This window comes from Sciurus carolinensis, chromosome 11 (assembly GCF_902686445.1).
Source record: "Sciurus carolinensis chromosome 11, mSciCar1.2, whole genome shotgun sequence".
Classification (NCBI taxonomy): Eukaryota; Metazoa; Chordata; class Mammalia; order Rodentia; family Sciuridae; genus Sciurus; species Sciurus carolinensis.
The window spans coordinates 69,697,114-69,720,073 of NC_062223.1; the positions used below are offsets into that span (position 1 = coordinate 69,697,114).

At 36.6% G+C, this 22,960-nt stretch overlaps 1 protein-coding gene across 1 annotated transcript; it reads left to right on the plus strand.

Moving 5' to 3' along the window:
- The first annotated feature begins 12,832 nt into the window (after positions 1-12,832).
- LOC124958361 (olfactory receptor 6) lies at positions 12,833-13,759 on the plus strand. Its single transcript, XM_047516345.1, has one exon. It carries the CDS (start codon positions 12,833-12,835, stop codon positions 13,757-13,759), a length of 927 nt encoding a protein of 308 aa, XP_047372301.1.
- The last annotated feature ends 9,201 nt before the right edge of the window (positions 13,760-22,960 follow it).

Here is a 22,960-nt window from a genome sequence, read left to right on the forward strand (position 1 = left end):
TACCTACTTTGAGTAAAGGCTATTAATTTAATGAATAAATTGGAATACTATTTATAGTTGTTTTTATAAAAACATTCATAAATCAAGAATATTATTGTTCTCACTCAAGAATTTTAGTGAAGAAAATATTTTTACATGAAAGCTGTGAAGATGGCATCAAAATTCTCTTCATAAACTTATTTGTGTTTGTTGCTCTTTAATAGAATAACATTTAACAAAGAACTGAAAAAATCTCCAAATAGTGCACAATAACCTTCAGCTGCTGCTACCTCACTTCTTGTTTACAAGGAGAGTTATATGCAGGGGAAATGTGGGCACAGACATTTTGTCTCACTTTAGACCTGTGTCCTCCCTATCCTGATTGGTGACCAGGCCTGGCCCAGCTCTCAGATGCAAGATCATTTCTTGTTCCACTGACCTAATTCCCAGGCCTTGCAAAGCCCAAGTAGTCTCCCCATCCTTTTCCTCTGACCCACAGTCTAATCATGACCTGCAAAATCTTACCATTCTGTCAGTAAAGGAACATGGAAAAATTAAGTTGGGGAAATAGAAGATTGCCATTTAGTTTAGAACAGAAATACTATCAGTTGCTTTGTGTGTGTGTGTGTGTGTGTTGTCTTCTTCTCTGCTTTAGATTATGTCTTGTTTTCTTTTTAGATCTCTAAGAATGAATGGTTCTTTTAAATCTCTTCCTCAGGTTAATGATGATTCATATAATATAAAACAATCCAAAAGGAAGAGACAAGAAAAGTGTCCTTAAAAGATAAAAGATACAAAATTAAACTAGGTACAAACAAAATGGAATTTTAAAATTTGCTTTACCCACTAATGCTTGATTTCTACCCTATGTACAATTGTATAAGTTTTTTACTTAGGTAGAGGGAGTAGAGAGAAAGCTCTGCTCTTGTGAGCTTTGTATGCTCTGTCAACACTGTAAAATCACTTTTCTGTGTTTTAATCCTCTCCCCAGCATCCCTCCATATAACATCATATCTTAAAGAAGCAGACCAGTCATAATAAATTTTTCCCCAGAAAGAGAGGAAATAAAAAACATTAAGAATTAGGATCAGACACCAGGCTGATTTGCCATGATTCTGTTGCTGCTGTTCTTTCTCTCTTTACCTGAAAACCATCTTGCATTTTTCTTTGTTGACCTATGGAGATCATTAGGGAAATTTCCCTAACTTCTTTGTCATTGTTGCTCTTGAATATCCATAGCACTTGTGAATCAGATCCCCAAGGATGTGCCTTTAAAAAAACAGTCATCTCTGTTGAGCACCTAGATCCATCCAGTTCCAGGGTCTGTCTGAGTGAGACCATGGGAAAGGTCAACATAGAGAGTTAGCCCTTTGCAGAGGAAAGACCAAGAATGAGAACAAGAGCCAACAAGATCGAGAGTGAGAGGACCGGAAAGAGACACACAGTGAATGGATCAAAGAGAGAAATCACTTGTAAACAGAAAGCTCTCTCCCATCTTTATCTTTTATCCGACAGGGACACCCAACAGGCCCAGAAGTAAACTTTGAATTTTGGAATTATAATTCTTGACACATACAAATTGAGATGATGTTACATTTTCTTTGAATTGATAACAGAATATATTTTATTCCCATACAATCTTTGTGGACCCTAGAGTCTTTCCTGGGTGAGAAGAATTAAAGCTGTGGCACTCTTGAGCTTGATAGAGAAGCATTTTCCCAGGATTTATGGTAGGCTATTGCAAAGCCTCTATTTATTTTCTCCATTTCCTATGTCACCTTTCTGTAACTCCTTTCGGGTGGAGAGGCAAAGACTCATGGTGTGATGTAGGGCATGTTCTCCAGGACGCCTGTCCACAGATCTGACCCCTGTACAACTGAACCAAGATCTCCAAGCCAGATGCAACAAGATGACCTACTCCAGCAGGTTCCTAAAGAGAAGTAAACAGAATACAGTTTGGTGAGACATTCGATCTTAATTAAGCACCACAAATTATTTGCTCATCAGTGCCAAACATATATCAGAAACTGTATTAGATACTAGAAACAAAAGCAAATCACGAGCAGGATAAAAATGTATTTTCATGGTGTCCACAGATCTAATAGTAGTGACAGGTAAGCAAAATGATATGTGTGATGTATGATGTTATCAGGTCCAAACTGTTATAAAACTAGAGATGGTACCAAAAAAGAGTTGGGGTAATAGGCAGGAGTGGGTGATAGGGCTTGGTATTTAGGGCTGGTTTGTTAGGATGAAACGTGAATAGGCACTTGCCAGGTGGCAAGATTAGAAAGAATTTCAGGTAAAAGATGAAGTGTGTGCAACTATAGCCTCAAAGTGGACTGCTGCCCAGAAGAACTGCAACTTCTTTAGTGTGACTCATGCTTGGGTTGTGTATCTGACAAAGGAAGAAGGTTGGATATAGACAAATGTGGGCATCAGATCATGAGAGACTCACTCTACAATGTAAGGAACTGGCTTGCAGTAAGCAGCCACTGATGGCTTCAGATCTGAGGGTCATATGTTCATAGTTGTGTTTTAGTCCACCTGGCTAAAAACAATCCTCCCTTTATTTGTGAAGTCCCCTTATTCTTATCTGGTTTCTCTTTTTGGACTTTATGAAGAATTTTTTTATTGGATAATTTTTAGTAAACTCATCACATACCTCTTTCATGTAAGATTATATTCCATGTTTATTTTGATCATCATTTTATCCCTACAGGTCTGGTCCCTGAAAGACATTCATTAAATATTCATAGATTGAGTAAGTCCTTCCACTTACTCTGTGCCTTGGAGCCAGCTATTTAATTAATCTGAGCTTCACTTTGCTTATCTGTGGAATATGTAGAACAAAGTCTCCCTCACAGGACAATGTAAGAAGCAAATGAGGTGACATACATTTAACTCTGGAGCAGTTTCTGGCCCAGAGTAAACAATCAGTCAGAGGAGGCAATGTGAGTCATGGAGTTGTCTCAGACACCGCAGTGTGACTTGCCTGCCCAGCAGCTGCCATCTCCATAATGTCCCTCAGCTCTCTGAGGGCAGACCACTGTGCTGCAGAGGCACAAGGGGCAAATATGAGAGGAAGGGGTTAATCTGACCAGAGAATCCTAAGGAGACTTACCAGGCAGCAGTGCCAATGACAAGCCTGTACTGTGAAGAGAAGGCCAGCTTACTTTCTCTTTTTCTCAAGAAAATCTGCTTTTCATTGATAGCATCTTCTGAGTAGCTCAAATCAGTTCTATTTCTTGGACTCAGCAGATGAGCGTGCTTCTCTGACTGAGCTTACACTCTACTCCTAATAATGACTTTCAGAGTTAGGTAATGGTTAGAGCACTTGTAGTCGGTGACTGGACCAGAGATCAAAGTACAGAGCAGTGGGTTATGTACATTCAGACTTCAGGCACACATGAGGTTTCAACCAGGGGTGAATGAAGATCACCACAAATATTAGGAGGCCTTGAACATATAGACTTGGAGGCAAGTTGCTCATGAAAAACAACTAGATTTTAGGAACTTCAGACTGCTCATAAAAACTCAAAAAATTCAGAGGTGAGAAGTTTGGACAAAAAAGAAAGTTTGAAGAAAAAGTTGCTTTCATTATAAGGATCAAAATGAAAAATCAGGAGGATGAACAAAATGGGAAAGAACTGATGATGGATATATAATTCTATTTGAGATACAAATTGGGAGTGTGGCTGAGGGCAGAGAGAGAGAGATGAGAAGTAATATTTAAAGAAGGAGGATTATTGCACAGTAGAAAAGGTATAGAATTTGGAGACAAATAGTCTTATAATTCATCTCTGCCACTTTTTGTTTGTGTGAATTTAGCCAAATTATTTATTCAATTATCTGTAACATGGGACCAATAATAACTCCCTTATTAGATTGTTGTGAGAGTTAAGTAACCTAGTCTCTGGAAAGGGCCTAGTTCACATTCTGCCATATGAGAGATACCCAGTAAAAGATGAATATGATTGGTATTATTGGAGACTGTGCAAGTTGAGGGACAGCAAAGGTAAAGAGGGAGAGTGGAGCTGTAGGTGAGTGTTCAGCAAGGAGAGAGCATGGGGCAGGTTCTGATGGCCCTCCTCATGTACCCAGAACAGTGGGCTACAGGCAGAGATCAAGGTAATGGGTAAAGCAACACTGTCCTAGTAGCCTTCTCGAGTTTTCAAGAATAAACTCTATGTACATGTATGATTACATGAATGGCATGAATCTACACCGTGTACAACCATAGAAACAAAATGATGAACCCCATTTGTGTACAATGAATCAAAATGCAGTCTGTAAAAAATTAAAAAATGAATTAAAAAAATTAAAAAAAAATTAAATTAATGAAAAAAAGTAAAAGGAGCTCAGGGTAAAAGTAAAGAAAATGTAAATGGGACTTGTCTCATTTTCCACATGTAGCTACGGTGACAAGAGATAATCTGTCAGATGCTGTAGGACTCAGTGTGTTGGAAAGGGGGAGAATTAGTAGCAGGAAAAAGTGAAAAGTAGGAGAGCTAGTCACACATCACCTCACCTTCTAGCCTGATCTCTGTCCATTTATGCTCTCTCTTCCAAATCTCTGTCATGCTTTATTCAGTCCAAATGGTTTGGAGAAGGCTTTCTGGGTTCACTAGACAGAAATGATTAGTCTCTATCCTGGATTCTCACCATATTCAATAGTCTATTGTAATGTCTATTACAGTATATTATATTCTTAATTTTAATTTTTTTTTTTTTTTTCGGTGCTGGGGATCGAACCCAGGGCCTTGTGTTTGCAAGGCAAGCACTCTACCAACTGAGCTATCTCTCCAGCCCTATTATATTCTTTATTGCCTGTCTGTCTCCCTTGAAAGGCAGCTCTAGACTAGTCATTCGTTCTGGTATTTTAAATGACTAGAACTACCTGGCCATAGTAGGGTTAAAAGTGTGGAGGGAATAGGCCAGAAAGTGGGAAATTGACATATTTTAAATGGGAAAAGTCTGGGATATTTTGAAAGGCAGCAACAGTAGAAAGTAAGCAGAAGAAAAAGGAAGAGAGGCTTAGCAGATGGTACAGTGTCCTGAAACAGACACGAAGATATGATCAGTGGGGAATAATATGATTACTTTTAGGAACAGATGATTGATTGCCCAATCTTTGGGAATGATTCAGATAAGAGTAACCTGTCATCAGTAAGTTATTTTAGGAATTCTTAAATAGCTCAACTGCTGAAAACCTTCCAAAGTCACCCCAATCCTCTCAAAGAAATCAACATGATTACTGCAGCTCAGAAGGACAATGATTGACCCATCCTCTTCTTCCTGGCCTCTTGCTTCTGGACCTCATTTCTCTCCTCCACTACTTCTGCTCCAGTTGTTCTCAGTTCCTTGTTGTTTCTCACATTGTGCCTCACCTGAAATACATATTTCTTTTGTCTGGAAAGTTCTTCCTTCAGAGAATTCCATGGATAGTGCCTTCTCCTTTTTCATGCCGCTGCTCAGTGATGCCTGTCCTCGCTCTTCTATTTAGAATATCAACCTGCTGCCAGCACCTGCAACAATCTTCCTTACCTTGGTCTATTAATTTCCTCCACAGAGCTTAACAATGCCTAATTTATATCTATTTTATTTCCTGTTTATGGCTTGTATCTCTTTTCTAGGATGTAACTACTTAGGATTAGGGTTTGTTTGTTTTGCCATGTTTGTCTATTTTATTAACTGAGTTATCCCAGGCATCCAGAACAGTGCTTTTGTCACATAGGGGTGCTCATTGAATAATTGTAAAAATAATGAATTTAATATACAGAAAGAAATGGGATATCTGATAAATCAGTTTCCTGAGAAATGAGACTAGAGCGGAAATGATAAGAAGATAAGAAGATAAGAAGATAAGAAGAACAGAATAAGCAAAGACATGAGAGGGTAGTGGGATGTTGAATAAATTACTACCTGGTAGCCTTGTTCATTTTTGTAAAATAGGAGGTGAAACTGTCTGCTGTGAGTTGGAGTAGGAAGTGGAACTTCACGTTGGAGATCAGAGGCAAGGATCTGTGGAAGAAGTGGAGAGTAAGGTAACTGAAAACCATTATAGGACAGCTAGCCACTGTCTGTGGTCCAGCTAAGCCCTGTGTGACACACCAATCTGCTCCCAAGAACCACTTGGACCTCCTACATGGTTCTTTGATTGAAATATTTATATGAAATACATTTTATCATAGTCGTAACAAATTGTGGTTATATCATTTGTCTTCTTGTGTGATGTTTTTTCCCCAGCAGGGCTCAGCTGTCCAGGTGCAGATAAGAAGAAAGCCCCATTGCTTGTTTTTGGAGTCCACTGGTGTAGGAATTACTACATCCTTCCTTCAGCGGGCTACCTAGGCATGTATCCATCTTGTGGCTATAGGACATTGGACTATAGTGGCTTGCTTAAATGTATATCTCCATCCCATGATTTTGAACAGAGGAATATATTTAATCTTTATACGTTTCAATATCCAGACTAGAATTTAGATCTTCAATTATTGTTCCAGTGTCATGTACTTCCTTTAATGCTTAAGTACACTCTTTAATATTGGGATTTCCTTTTTCCATGTTTCTTGTTATGCTGCTTTTATGTCTCTATGATTCTTTAAAGATCAGACATGAGTAAATGTGCACTCAGGTATAAAATTCCTTTACAACCTTATTCTGTAATTGTTTGGACTTGATCTATGTGCTGCTTCCTTACTGCTTTACACCTCTTGGGCAAAATTTGTTTCCCTGAGAGAGTTGTTAAAATTAATTAAAGGATAATTCTTCTTAGTGGAGAAACAAATCAAACTTGAATTCGTTTCACTGTGTTCAACTTTCCAATTCATTAAACCAACTACCTTATTGGTGATCTGAGGTTTTTTTAGGTCAGAAAGTACGTATAAATCAGAAATAATTTTTGAACACTTGAGAAATTCCACTTTTTATTCTTCTTTCCGGTTCTCTGTATTCTGCATTTTCTTTTCCACATCATCTCTGTTGGTCTTCTTGAAATAGAAATTTATAATTTCTATTTATAATTATAAATTGAAATTTATAATTTCAAGCCAACATATATTTCTACTTAAATTTCAATTTCTCCTTTGCTCCCATTGAGCCATGGAAGCTCAGCACCCTTCTGTATACTTGGACATCTTAAGTCCTCTCATTGCTAAGGCAACTCCTTAAATGGAACTTTTCTTCCAGCAGTGTATATAATAGGAAGTTTCAGAGTCAAGGGCAGAAAGAATTCATCAAGTAAGACTTTTTAAATATAAAATTTGAGCATTTTTAAAATGCATTTAGCTTTAATTTTCCTGTATTATTCTTGGCTTTTTGTACTGCACATGTATTGGTAACCTTAGACCAACATTGATTGGATGGTCATTAGAGTTTCTTTTTTTTTTTTTATTAAAATCTTTTTTATTTTTACAGACTGCGTTTTGATTCATTATACACAAATGGGGTACAACTTTTCATTTCCATGGTTGTGCACAATGTTGATTCACACCATTCATGTAATCATTCATATACATAGGGTAATACTGTCTGTTTCATTCTACTATCTTTCTATCCCCCACCCCCTCCCGCCCCATTTTCCTCTACACCATCCAAAGTTCCTTTGTTCTTCTCTTCCCCCGCCACCCCCCCCTCATTATATATTGTCATGCACTTATCAGAGAAAACATTAGGCCTTTGGTTTTTTGGGCTTGGCCTATTTCACTTAGCATGATGTTTTCCAACTTCATCCATTTACCAGCAAATGCCATAATTTTATTCTTCTTTAAGGCTGGGTAATATTCCATTGTGTATATATACCACAGTTTCTTTGTCTGTTCATCAATTGAAGGGCATCTAGGTTGGTTCTAGCTATTAGGAATTGAGCTGCTGTGAACATTGATGTGACTACATCACTGAAGTATGCTGATTTTGGCTATTCTGGGTCTTTTGTTCTTCCAGATGAATTTCATGATTGCTTTTTCTGTTTCTATGAGACATGTCATAGGGATTTTAATTGGAATTGCGTTATATCTGTATAGCACCTTTGGAAGTATGGTCATTTTGATAATATTCTTTCTGCCTATTGAAGAACATGGGAGATCTTTCCATCTTCTAAGGTCTTCTTCAATTCCTTTCTTTAATGTTCTGTAGTTTTCATTTTAGAGATCTTTCATCTCTTTGGTTAGATTGATTCCCAAGTATTTTATTTTTTTTTAAATTTTTTTTTAGTCTATTGTGAACAAAGTTGTTTTCCTCATTTCCCTTTTAGGTGTTTCATCAATTATATATAAAAATGCTTTAGATTTTATGTGTGTTGATTTTATATCCTGCTATTTTGCTGAATTCATTTATTAGGTCTATAAGTTTTCTGGTAGAGTTTTTTGGATCCTCTAAATATAGAATCACATCATCAGCAAAGAGTGACAGCTTGAGTTCCTCTTTTCCTATTCATATCCCTTTAATTTCTTTAGTCTGTCTAATTGCTCTGGCTAGTATTTCAAGGACAATGTTGAATAAAAGTGGTGAAAGAGGGCATCCCTGTCTTGTTCCAGTTTTTAAAGGGAATTCTTTCACTTCTTCTCCATTAATAATAATGCTGGCTGTGGGCTTAGCATAATTAGCCTTTACAATGTTGAGGTATGTTCCTATTATCCCTATTTTTTGGAGCATGAAGGGGTGTTGTAGTTTGTCAAATGCTTTCTCTGTGTCAATTGAAATAACCATATGATTCTTAACCTTCATTGATGTGATGAATTACATTTATTGATTTCTGGATGTTGAACCAACCTTGCATTCTGAGGATGAACCCCACTTGATTGTGGTGCACTACCTTCTTAATATGTTTTTGGATACCGTTTGCCAGGATTTTGTTAAGGGTTTTTTTTTTTTTTTTTTTTTTTTTTTTTTTTTGTGGTGCTGGGGATCAAACCCAGGATCAAACTGAGCTATCTCCCCAGTCCTTGTTAAGGGTTTTTGCATCTATATTTATCAAAGATATTGGTCTAAAATTTCTTTCCTTGGTGTGCCTTTGTCTGGTTTAGGTATGAGGGTGATATTAACTTCATAGAATGAGTTCAGTAGGGATCCCTTCTTTTCTATTTCCTGGAATACTTTGAGAAGTATTGGAATGAGTTCTTCTTTGAAGGTCTCGTAGAACTCAGCTGAGAATCCATCTGGTCCTGGGTTTTCCTTGGTTGGTAGGCTTTTGATGGCTTCTTCTATTTCATAGCTTGATATTGATCTGTTTGTGTATGTCCTCCTGGTTCAGTTTGGGAGGAGCTTATGTCTCTAGAAATTTGTCAATGTCTTTGGTAGTTTCTAGTTTGTTGGAATACAGATTCTCAAAGTAGCTTCTCATTATGTTCTGTATCTCAGTGGTGTCTGTCGTGATATTTCCTTTTGCATCACAAATTTTAGTAATTTGGGTCTTCTCTCTCCTTCTCTTTGTTAGTGTGGCTAAGGGTTTGTCTATTTTGTTTACTTTCTCAAAGAACCAACTTTTTGTTTTGTCAATTTTTTGATTTGTTTTATTTTGTTTCAATTTCATTGATTTCAACTCTGATTTTAATTATTTCTTGTCTTCTACTACTTTTGCTGTTATTCTGTTCTTCTTTTTCTAGAGCTTTGAGTTGTAATGTTAGGTCATTGAGCCAGTTTTGAAAAAAGACGGGTGAATTACACAAATTAGGAAGGAAATATGAACTAAGATGTGTGACTCATGCACTTGTATATAGTAGTCCCCCCTTATATGTGATTTTGCTTTCTGTGCTTTTAGTAACCTATGGTCAACCACAGTTCACTGAAACCCAAAAATATTAATGGAAAATGCCAGAAACAAATAATTCATAAGTTTTAAATTGTATGTGTTTTTCCATATCATGATAAAATCTCATACTGTCATGCTCTGTACTGCTTGGGACATGAACCCCTTCAACATATCCACACTGTACATACTACCCGTCTCCATTAATACTTAATAGCTATCTCTTTATCATATTTATTGTTGTGATGCTAATATTCAAGTAATCCTTATTTTAGATAATTATGACCCCAAAGTAAAAAACTAGTGATACTGGCAATTATGATATGCTAAACAGAAACCATAAAGTACTTCCTTTGACAATATGGAAGTTCTTAATAAGGAAAGAAGAAAACATCTCCAAGGATACTAAGATCTATAATATAGTAAGAAATTTTGAGAGAGAAAGAGACCACATTCAAATAATTTTTTAAAAAACTTTATTTAAAAATTATTTTATTTTTAAAAATTTATTATTTTTTTCATTTTTACAGACTGCCTTTTGATTCATTGTACACAAATGGGGTACAACTTTTCATTTCTATGGTCATGCAAGGTGTAGATTCATACGATTTGTGTAATCATACATGTACATAGGGTAATGATGTCTGTCTCATTCCACCATCTTTCATACCCCTGCCCCCACTTCCCTCTCATTTCCCTTTATGTAATCTAAAGTTCCTCCGTTCTAGGAAGGAAGGACTGTATAGAGGGAAAAGAGGGGTGGTGGGAGGGGTGGGGGGAAAGGAAAAAAAATAACAGAATGAATCAAACAACATTACCCTATGTAAATTTATGATTACACAAATGGTATGCCTTGACTCCATGTACAAACAGAGAAACAACATGTATCCCATTTGTTTACAATAAAAAAATTAATTTATGCAAAACATTTACAGGAGTTTGTGGGAAGTGTTCAATAAGCCTTGTCTATTCTCTTTGTTGTTTCATTCTCATTCTGTAAACTATGTATTGTGCACACGTGTGTGGGCATGCCTCACTATGCATGCCTATGTTTATTTGACAGGTAATTAATATCAGTATTTAATCATGTTATCTGCCCTCCTTCCATAACACTGAAGGTGCTAGAGGACATTTTCTAAAAAAATAAATAAATAAATAAAGTTCCTCTATTCTTCTCTTACCCCCCATCCCCCACCCCCATTATATATCATCATTCACTTATCAGGAAAAACATTCGGCCTTTGGTTTTTTGGGATTGACTTATTTCACTTAGCATGATATTCTCCAATTCCATCCATTTATCTGCAAATGTCATAATATTATTCTTCTTTAAGACTGAATAACATTCCACTGTGTATATATACCACAGTTTCTTTAATCATTCATCTGTTGAAGGGCATCTAGGTTGGTTCCACAATCCAGCTACTGTGAATTGAGCTGCTATAAATATTGACGTGGCTGCTTTACTGTATGTAGTATGCTAACTTTAAGTCCTTTGGGTATAAACCGAGAAGTGGGATAACTGGGTCAAAAGGTGGGTCTATTCCAAGTTTTCTGAGAAATCTCCACAGTGCTTTCCAGAGTGGCTGCACCAATTTGCAACTCCACCAGCAATGTATGAGTATGCCTTTTTCCCCACATCCATGCCAACATTAATATTGCTTGTGTTCTTGATAATAGTCATTCTAATTGGAGTTAGATGAAATCTTAGAGTTGTTTTAATTTGCATTTCTCTAATTACTAGAGATGTTGAACACTTTTTCATATATTTATGAATCAACTATATATCTTCTTCTGTAAATTTTCTAATAATTTAAATGTTTTTTATTTTTACAGGCTGAATTTTGATTCATTGTGCACAAATGGGGTACAACTTTTTGTTTCTATGGTTGTGTACTATGTAGATTCACACCATTCATATAATCATACACGTACATAGGATAATGACGTCTGTCTCAATAACCATCTTTCATACTCCTGCCCCCTCACCCTGTAATTTCCCTCTTTTTATTCACCATATTGTTATAATATTTGTTTTATTGTTATCTATCATTATTGATCTCTTACTGTATATTAATTTAGTAATTATAAATTAAACTTTATCATGGATATACACAAATAGAAAAAATAGAATATAAAGAGGTTGGTATTATATATGGTTTCAGGCATCTACTGTGAATTTGGAATGTATCCCCTTTGGATAAGTAGGGGGACTACTGGAATTATTATATATGCAGATACGCATATATTAAATGTTTACAGCAGTAATATATGTTCATATACAAGTGTGTGTGTACATATAATAGTTATATATATAACATTTTGTATTGCTAGGGGTCTTACAATGTCAAAATGTGTTTTTTATATAAGACATTAATATTTTAACTTATTATTATACATAATTGCATGTGCTATCCTGTTAGATGATTGCCAACATAGCAGGTTTGTTGATGCCAGAACCTCCTCAAACAAGCAAATAGTACATAGTGTTTAATCACTCTAAAAGACCTTTATTCATTCCATTTTTTTAAAACCATGGCCCTAAATATATGCAGAGATTCACTGACAGAGTATTCATAAGACACACCTGAGGAATAGGCCAGATTCAAGTATTCTTGTGACCAGCCCTTTTTTTTTTTTTTTTTTTTTTTGACTTTTTCTAGTTGATGTGTTGCTTTTATTTTCTCCAGGTTTTAAACTTCCCAGCTTCTCTGTCCAGCCATCTGGACCATCTTTGGCATTGATTTCAACTACTATAATCTCCTACCTTCAAGCTGCCTCTGAAATCTGGGAATACAAGGACTAAGTAAGAATTTTCTCCTAGTACTACCCAAAGTCCTCTTTCTGACCGAGATCCTAAGGTCTAAATCCTGAGTCTGACTTGTTAATTCTGCTTTGACATTCTTTGTTTTCAGGTATTTGACTTTGATTTTCTGGAGAATTTGTGACTATTCTGTTTCCTAAATCCTACCCTAGGGCTAGATGATGTCTCTAAAGTTTAAAAATAAAGTATCTGTAGTCTGAGGGCCCCTTGCTGCCAATGCAGATCCTACTCTTTGGTTTGGTGTTATTATCAATTAATCTTTGTCTTTGGATGATCTAGCTATGTGGAAGGGAAACATCACTGATATTAGTGAATTCATCCTGGTGGGATTCCCTACTGCCCCTTGGCTGCAGATTTTGCTCTTCTTCCTTTTCCTCCTCACTTACCTCTTTGTACTGTTGGAGAATTTGATCATCATTCTCACTGTATGGGTCACTGGGTCTCTGCACAAGCCCATGTACTATTTTCTGGGCACCATGTCCTTTCTGGAGGCCTGGTATATATCTGTCACAGTCCCCAAGATGCTGGTTGGATTCCTACTTCACCCCAATACCATCTCCTTCTTGGGATGTATGACTCAGCTCTATTTCTTCATCTCACTTGCCTGCACTGAATGTGTGCTTTTGGCTGCCATGGCCTATGACCGTTACGTGGCCATTTGTTGGCCTCTTCGCTATCCAGTCATGATGACCACAGAGTTTTGTGTTCAACTGACCATTAGTTCCTGGGTGAGTGGCTTCACCATCTCCATGGCAAAGGTGTACTTTATCTCCCGAGTTGCATTCTGTGGCAATAATATCTTGAACCACTTTTTCTGTGATGTGTCGCCTATCCTCAAACTAGCCTGCATGGACTTATCTATGGCTGAGAGGGTAGACTTTGTGCTAGCCATCATCATCCTTGTGTTTCCTCTCTCCGCTACTGTCCTTTCTTATGCCTTCATTGTCTCTTCTGTCCTGCACATACCCTCGGCCACGGGGCAGCGGAAGGCCTTCTCCACCTGTGCATCTCACCTTACAGTGGTGGTCATCTTCTACACCGCAGTGATCTTCATGTATGTCCGACCTCGGGCCATTGCTTCATTCAACTCTAACAAATTGATCTCAGCTATATACGCAGTCTTCACCCCCATGTTTAACCCTATCATCTACTGCCTGAGGAACAAGGAGGTCAAGGATGCCATCAGAAAAACCATCACAAGTGGCTGAGCCTTTGAGAGATTCTCTTTGCTGAAGAGAACATCATTCATCATTTGCTTTAACCACAAAAAGCACCTTCATTAGAGGAGAGTCTATGATTTTAAACACACTGTCTCAGAATAATGATTTAAACAGAGATCAAAGAAAATTCCTTTCTGTTAGGCCTTTGTTAAATGCTTCCTTTTATAAGGCAGTAGATGAAGTAGTTAAAACTCTGAGATATTTATTAGTAAAAGAGTTGTGATTTTATTGTTTATGAAGAACATGTTAAGAAGTAATAGATTATTATCTGTTTTCAGAATTTCATTGTTGAGGTTATTCCATTTTTAATTATTTATTTAAAAAATTCTCTTGCTCTTGGGAGAAGTGAAAAAAGAGTGCTTTAGTTGTATAAAATGTGATGGGTATGGTCTGTTCATTTCTTTGAAGAGGGCTGGGATCTGGCTACTTTTATAGTTAATAATATGTCATTTTATTTGTTTTTAAAATTTAATCAAATGAATGGCAAGCTTTCTTTAGGTTCTATTTGAAATAGTATAAAGTAGGATATGCATTAATTGTCATGGCATAGAGAAACAAATATATATATATATATATATATATACATATATTTATCATGTGATATGTATAAAATTTTATGCTTTAAATGCCTTTCTACTGTTGGAAGTTCTACATATAATATTTTGGATGGAATCAGGGCCAAACTTCAGGAAAACTAGTGACTGTTCATTAAATTCCATTCCTTTTCAAGTAAAGGAAGCAATGGTATGGACAAGAGACCAAATGCTTTTGCTTAGATGGTACTTGGCCTAGATATGAAGACTTTTTCCAAGTTTCCCACAATATCTACCTTTCTTTCAATTTTGAGAAGGTAGATGTGAGATCCTCAAAGTAGCATTGTTAGGTAGTAGCTAGCAATGAACAGTGAAATGTATGGGCAAGGTCTCAGGTTTATGTTAAGTTACTCTTAAGATTTTTTTAAAGTTACTACCAAGGCAGATGAGTACATACTTGGTAGCAGATTACCTGTGGAAAAGCATTGGCACACAAACCTTAAGGATAAACAAAAATAAAAGAAATAATGGGGTTGGTGAGATAGGTGGAGGGTGGCGTGGAGGGGGGATACCTCAAGAAAGAAGGATTTATAGGACTGATTCTTGACAGGAAGCCTAAAGGTCAAGATAAAACTAGAAGTTATGGTGCCAAGTATCTCCTACTAGCTGAGTAGGGGCTGTTCTTTAGTGGCACAGGCACACTAAGGTAACTTTTGAATGGCTACTGAACCCAATGCCCACATTAACATGGGATTGACTTGTAGATGAAACTCCGCTAAATAGGATGGCCACCATGACCATTCTGGAGAGGACCAAAAGAAGGCCAAAAACTCCACTGCTCAACATGAAGGAGGATTTGAATATCTACTTGGCAAAGAATACAGAAGGTGGTCTCCAGTTCTCCTGGCAAACGTCGAAAAGTAATAAATTTGGAGACAGCATTGTCTCCTGTGTCATTCTCTTTTTGGGGATGACCCTCTCTCTTGTGAGAGTGTTCTCTGCTTGAGCCTTACTTTGCTTTTGCTTTATGTTCACCTCACTTCCATTGTACTGTCACTTATAATAAAGTTCTCTTGCATGGATTTTGGTGTCTGACTTTAAATTTTCTTTTGTCAGAACACAAGAACCAAGGTTTGGAATTTCAGCTCCCTGCTTTCCTGTGACAGTATATACTTTCATTTAGTCATTATAAAATGGTAGAAGAGAGATGTATTTTGTCTGCGTCAGTAGGAAAACTGAATAAATCAATTAATGAAATATGATCTACTAAAGTTTTAAGAATGATAAACTTACTATTTTACTCCACCACTTTGGAAAACATGTCTGATGTTTTAATTAGTTTAAATGTTTAAAAGTTTAATTGACTTACACACCGTCTATGTTTAATTTTTACTTTATTTACCTTGTTGTTACATGTCCTTCCCATTTTGTATTTGTTTTCATACAATGTCAGATAAGATTGTTTTATTTTACATTTATATAGATTATGATGCTTTGCAAACCATGGTAATTTCCAACTTATTTATATTTTTTAGCTTCTTCCGACCTTCACTGTTTCAAACTACACTTAAGATCTAGTAATATTTGCTTTCTATATACAGTTGCTCCAAAGTTGGGTGTATTCATATTTTAGTTGTTTTCTTTTTTCATTTGTTTTAGATATGCATGACAGTAGAGCACATTTTGACATATACATACATGGAGTACAACCCATTCCAATTAGGATCCCATTCTTGTGGTTGTACATAAAAAGAAGTTACACAGGTATGCTTTCTTATTGAATGGACACCTTTAACATCATATAATAACTCTGTGTGCCATTTTACATTTTTGTTTAAAGGGTTATTTTGTTAAATAGTGAAGTAGTTGATAGTTAAATGGTTAATTAGTTACCCCTGCTATATTTTGGTTTCAATTTTCATGGAATATGTTTTTCTATTCCTTCACTTTCAATCAATGTGTGTCCTTAAAATCGAAGTGAGTTAGTTATAGTCAGGTTAAATGGTAAGGTCTTGTTTTGTTTTGATCATTTAGTACTCTGTGTCTTTTCATTGAGGAATTTAATCTATTTACACTGAAAATGATTCTTAATAGATGAGGACTTTCTTGTGTCATTTGTACATTTTTCTGGTTGTTCTACAGATCCTTATTTTTCTGCTGACTTCCATTGTCATTTGACAATAATAATATTTTCAATAAGTTATTTTCACAATAACTTATGTTTGTTTCATTGATATCTTATGGTGTTCTTTAGTCTCTATTTATTTTGGTTCTGATCTTTATCATTTCTTTTTTCTACTTGATTTTGGGTTTGTCTTGTTTTTGTTTTCTAAGAACCTGAGATGGATCATTAATTTATTAATTTGAGATCTATATTTTTCTGACATAGAAACTCACAGGTATAAATTTCCCTCTTATAACTACTTTTGCTACATCCCAAAGATTCTGGTAGGTTGTATTTCTTTTTTCGTTTGATTCTAGGTGTTTCTAAATTTATCCCTTTGTTTCTTCAATACCTACTTATTTTTCAAAAGTATATTTTTCCATGTCCAGGTGTTTGTATAATTTCTGCAGTTTCTCTTTCTGTATATTTCTAGTTTCATTTTGTTATGGTTTGATAAATTATAAGAAATTATTTCAGGTTCTTTTGGCATTTGTTAATATTCACCTTTTGGTCTTAAATGTGATATATTTTTGAGAACGTTCTGGATGCTGATGAAAAGAATGTGTATTCTGAAACTGTTACAATATTACACAGAAGTCTATTAAATCCATTTGATTAAAAAATGTAATTTAACAAATGTAATTTGTTTCTTTGTTGATTTAAAAATTTTTTTTTTTGGTCTGATGATCTATCTATTGGTGAGAGTTGGGTAATGCACTCACTCACTATTATTATATTGGTGTCTATCTCTCCCTTTATGTCCTGTGGTGGTTGTTTTATAAAATTGGGCACTCTGACATTTGAGGAGTTAGATGTGATGGTGCACACATATAATCTCAGCTACTTGGGAGACTGAGTCCAGAGGACTGCAGGTTCAAGTCCAACCTGGAAAACTTAGTAAGACCCTGTTTCAAATTTAAAAAACAAAACAAAACCAAAACAAAAAACACAAAGAATTGGCTGGGGGGAGGTGTATCTCAGAGAGGGGTAGGAGATGAAAGAGAGGGAGGAAAGAAATCCAATTAAAGGATTTAAGAATACCAAAATTAGATGAAATTAAAAAAAAAAAAGATAGTAAGAGAAATAGAAAAAAAATGAAAATAATGAGACATTTCTCATTGCTAAAGTGTTAGAGACACTTCTTTCCAGGACTTCTAATTTCAAAATCCACCAGGTATTGGTGTGGTGGATAGACTGCCTAACAGCTCCAATCAGGTGTATTTGCTCTTGGCCCCACTCAAACCTGTTAGGGCAGTTTGCAGGCTGAGTCCTGCCCATTTACTCACCAGGGCTGGTTAAGGCAATGTGTTCACAGCAGGGAAATGTTCACTCCAGAAGCCTCTGAATACACACCCAAGGATGTGGGGACAGTCTGAGCTGCTCATAAGCCCCCTCACTGGTCCCTCTCACCAGCTGAATATATGCACCATCCCAGTGGGCTCCTACTCACTCCAGAGAGCTTTAGTCTGTGTGCCCAAGTGTGTGGCAAATGGCAAATGTTGAAGCCACAGCTGCATTTCCTCTGAATGCCTTGAGAATGAAGGAAGCAAGTAAACCAAGGGGATCTGTGCTAGGGGAAGGAGACTCTTGGAACCCAGCAATCTGCCAACCTTCCTTAGGGTTCTCTCAAACTTAGCCCTTATGGGAATAAACACAGGGATGGTCTTGCCCTTCATAACAGATGGCAGGAACACAGGCCCCTCGGCCCTCCACAACTCATGCTCCCTTCTGCTTAAGTCTCTCAAAAAATCTGTGACTGACCTTCCTACTCTCCACAAATGTCATATGGTCACTGTTGAGAGCAAGGTGGTATCTGTGCTGCTAACTGTCTCAAGGACAAACAGGACTGCTGGGCCCCTGTGCTTACCAAGGTTGTTAAGAGATATTTGTCCGAGGAATGTGCAGTTGCCTGGAGACCTTATCCGTCAAGGACGAGAGCAGGGCCTAGCCCCGACTCAGCTCCTGAATAGTTCACCCCTTCCCTCCTCCCTTCTTCCTCTAGGACCGTCCAGTTCTGGCCGGACCCAATGAAAATCAAATAGATTGACCGGACCCAACCAGGGGAGGTTTAGCTGTTCGAATGTTAGCCAATTAGAAGAACACTGTAAAACTGCTTGCTTTTCCTTATAAAAACCCTGCTGACGAGGGCTCGGGACCTCTCTCCTAGCGTCGTTGATTAAGGACGCAGAGGACCGGGTTCGAACTCGCTAATAAATGACTCTTTGCTGCTTGCATTGATCGTGGTCTCTGGTGGTCCTTGTGGGGTCTCAAGCCTTTGGGCACAACAGTCACCTCCCACCACTCACTGCAAAATGAATCCGAGTCCCCAAACTATGGTTGCTCCATATTTCCTGAACCTCAGAATTGCCTATTAATAAGATCTTTCTCAAGATGGCCCACGGCACTGTAACTGTTTGCCAAATGATGCATTGGATTGCTTATCTAGAGCTAACTTGTCATGTAAGCTTTCAGGGGCTGCTTTCAGACCTAATCCCCATGCTGGATTTGAAATGTGTGAGAACCATGGGTTTCTTCTGCATTAGGGCTACCAGCTGGCACTCTCCTTCACCTTCTGTTTGTGCTGTCCTGTTTCCCCTTCCCTACCAGGGAGCCTGGGTTGCATTTTTGCATTGCCTGCACTTTTCTCTGTTTCCTTTCTGCTTCTAGGTACTGGTTAGCTTTCCTACCACTTATATCTCTAAGATAAATGCCAAGAATAAAGAAGATTTTCCCACATATATCAACAGATATATGTTCCCTGATCTCTTCTCAGGCGTAGACGCCTCAGCTAGGAAAGAAGGGAACACATTTTATTGTGTACCCCCAGAATAGACAATATATTCACTTGCCATGAGTTTTTATGTCATTTATTTTTATTTATTGGTACTGGGATTGAACCCAGGGGTGCTTAAACACTGAGTCACATCCTCGATCCGTTTTTTTTTTTTTTAAATTTGTTTACTTTTTATTTTGACACAGGATCTTGCTACATTGCTTAGGGTTTTGCTAAATTGCTGAGGCTGGATTGAACTTGCAATCCTCCTGCCTCAGCTTCCCAAATCACAAGGATTACAGGCATGCACCCCTGTGCCCAGCTTTTATTTTAATTTTGTATAATTTATTTGTGTGCATTATTTTATTCATAATACTCATCATATTTTGGATAAGAAGAACAAGTTGAGCATTCCTAACCTGAAAACCTAAAATTTATCAAAATCTGAAACTTTTTGAGGGCTGACACAATAGTTCAAGTGGAAAATAGCACACCTGACCTCCTCTGATGGATTGTACTAAAAATGAAGGTAAATGTAAAATATTACACAAAGTTATCATCAGTCTATGTATTTAAGGTATCTGTGAAATATAAATGAACTTTGGATTCAAATTGGGTCCTATAGGGGTTTTTTCCTGGTGTTTTGGTACTAAGGGAATACAGCATACTGAAAGTAATAGGGTTATTCACAGTTGAAATTATATATATACATATGTAGATATATATATTCCAAAGTCCAAAAAAAAGTTCCAAATCTGTAAAATTTCTGGTTCCAAGCATTTCAGATAAAGGTAGTCAACCTGTACAACAAATGCAACATGATGGTAAAAATATAAGTAGGAACAGGAAAACACTGATATCAGGAAATAATTCTAAGAGGAGTTCAGAGGACTTTTTGAAAGTAAGAACAATTGCCTATTCTCCCACCGTCATTTTTATTCCCATATATGCCTTATTTCCCTTACCAATTCCTCTCTGTTCCTTTTTATCACTTTATTCTTTTTTCTTTTCTTAGAGGTAAGTTCAGCCTTGTGGAATAAAAGAAATTGGTTTGACTGTATTAAATGTTCCAGAGGTTGAGATCAGATTCCCATCAACTATCTATGAATGAAATTACCTTGGAATGAGGTCTCTAGACTTATTCTAACTTTTTAATAAAAATTCATGTGAATGCATTAAAATGAGATTTTAAGCATACTTCTGACCAATATGAGCATAATAAAAGTTCATTTTTCAAATACCCAGGGATTTGAATTTACTTTGTGTAAAACCAAATGCCAGCTGAGGCTCTCAGTAGGTCATGACTGACAAAGCCATAACATTAGCAGTTTGGCATATAGAACAAGATAAATGATACTCTGATATTTCTTTAGATTATCCCAGAACTATCTCAGGTAGTTGGATAGTAGTGGCTATAACCCTTGGGTGAATTTCCAAGTCAATTCTTATGGGGAAGATGGAGACATATATTTTTTTTCATGGTTTGGTGGGTACCAAGGGAATATACCATACTGAAAGTAATAGGGCTATTTACACCTAGATTAATAAACCACAGAGACTGGAAAGGTTTGTCAGATCATGGTCAGTGCTTCAGGGACATTAGGCCCTTGGGCAATAGAGGAACTTGATCATGTCAAGTGTTATGGAAAGACAAACGCTGGAGCTCTGCTACTCAGAATAAACTCAGACCGTGAAAGTTTGTGTGGTGCTTGGGTTTACTAATCCTTCCAACACAAGAACTATTTAAGCACTGGGAGGCTAATTGAACTTGTTTAATAATGTCTTGATAATATTTAAAAATCATAAATATGAAGCCTAATTAACAACTAAAACTCAAATACCACTGTCTAGTGAAAGAAATTCTTGTTTGCAAACAATTTGGGCATGATTTTGATCCCTAAATAAATAAGGTGGCAGGAGAAACAGGAAAAATATGAGAACAAAATCCTAGAATTAGCATTTTGTGCTGGGTAGAACGGAGAAAAGAAATTTCAGTTTGCAAAATTTATGACAGGAAGAATGAGAAAAATAATAGTTGGCATTTGTAGGGCAACATCCTTATCTACAACAAAGCTTTATCACTGAGGAGGTGAGATAAAGTGTATGAATGAGTTAGGCACATTTTATTTGCAAGGGAGTGGTGGCATCTTTCTGAAGTTGAAGACTCATTTTTCTCATTCCCATGATTTGATCTATGAAACACACTTATTTTAGTTTTCTGTGGACAGAAATTTTATGAGTTACTCAATCTCTGATTCTGAAAACTAATGAATGAAACTCTGACTAATAGACCTGAGACAGAAGCCAAATGATGTGACTCTGGAGGGCAACTTACCCAACATATTGTACAGATGTACTTAGATTATACACCAGGGTGTTGGTTAAATATGAAAATTTCCCCACCACATCTGAAATCCTGATTCTAGTTATGTCTAGAGTGTGTCAAACTAAAAAATATCTTAGGAAGAAACTTTAGTATAAACAATAAGTATTAAAACAGGGAAATGCTCTACGAATAAGTTTAACAGACTTGTCAAAGAAAGAGGTATGTTCAATCCAGTTGTTAGCTATGCTCCCCATGTAGGGTTTAGAGATAAGGAAGCCAAAGTGTCTAGAGTTTGAAAATATCGAACATGATCCTCTCACTTCTTCAGTATCTGAGCAAGATTCTGGAATAAAGTCTACTGGACAAGTTCTCCCTCTACATAAATATCCTTTCTTCCTCTGTTTTTGGTGTATTTTACAAGAATTCACTGAGCAAACTTAGGCCTTATGGATCAAGACCCATGAAATTAAAAAGACAAAAGATATGGGCATCAGATCAAATCCATAGACTCAACAAAAGCAGACCCCTTTAAATGCATGTAAATACATTAAAAACAAGCTTTTCAAGCATACTTCTGTAGATTACAGGCATACTAAAAGTTCACTTACCAAAGGCCTGGGACTTAGTAGGTCACAATGGAGACAAAGATGTGACATTGGTTTTCTTGTATAAAGAATAAGTGTATAGATAGAACAGTCTCATCCAACATTGAAAGCAGAGTCACAAATAGTACCTAGACAATATCTATAATGGCCGAAGTATTTCCTTCATCACGTTTTCCTTCTAAATGACATTGTGTCGCCTCTCAGAACCACCTGAGGTACTTGTTCAAAAGGCAGATTTCTCCAGTCTATTCTTTAGGATTCTGATCCTGATTCTGCCGTAGGGTATAGTCGCCTGTTTATAGTATAAATAGTAAACAGACTTTCAGAGATGGTTAATCCTCAGAATAAACAAGATTTGAGTTATTAAGTCCCAGAAAGATGAGGAATTTATTTTCTGTTAAACAGTGAATAAAGTCACTTCCAATAATAATAAGATGTAAAAATACCTTGAAAATGCCAATAGAGTCCCTATACAGATAAGGAAGGTGGAACTTGATTACAGTGTTGCCAGTCATGAGGTTAATGGGAACTATAATAATGGAGTTCTCTATAACCAATAATGAATAAGAGAACAATTACTGACATTCCATGTCAGGGAACTGGGTACAGATACTTGCTATTAATAAGTAAGATTTCCAAAGAACCAAAAACATAGGGTTCCAAACCCATTATTTATGGACCATTAGAATCCAAATGTAGCTTAACGAATGGTAAAAAAAGATGACACTTGAGTTCTTTTACTCCTAAAATCTTAAAAACTACCAGCCAAGTACTGACTGACTTACCAA

Bases quoted from the DNA above. Each gene is read 5' to 3' on its own strand.
- LOC124958361 (XM_047516345.1), top strand. From the start codon at position 12,833: ATGTGGAAGGGAAACATCACTGATATTAGTGAATTCATCCTGGTGGGA.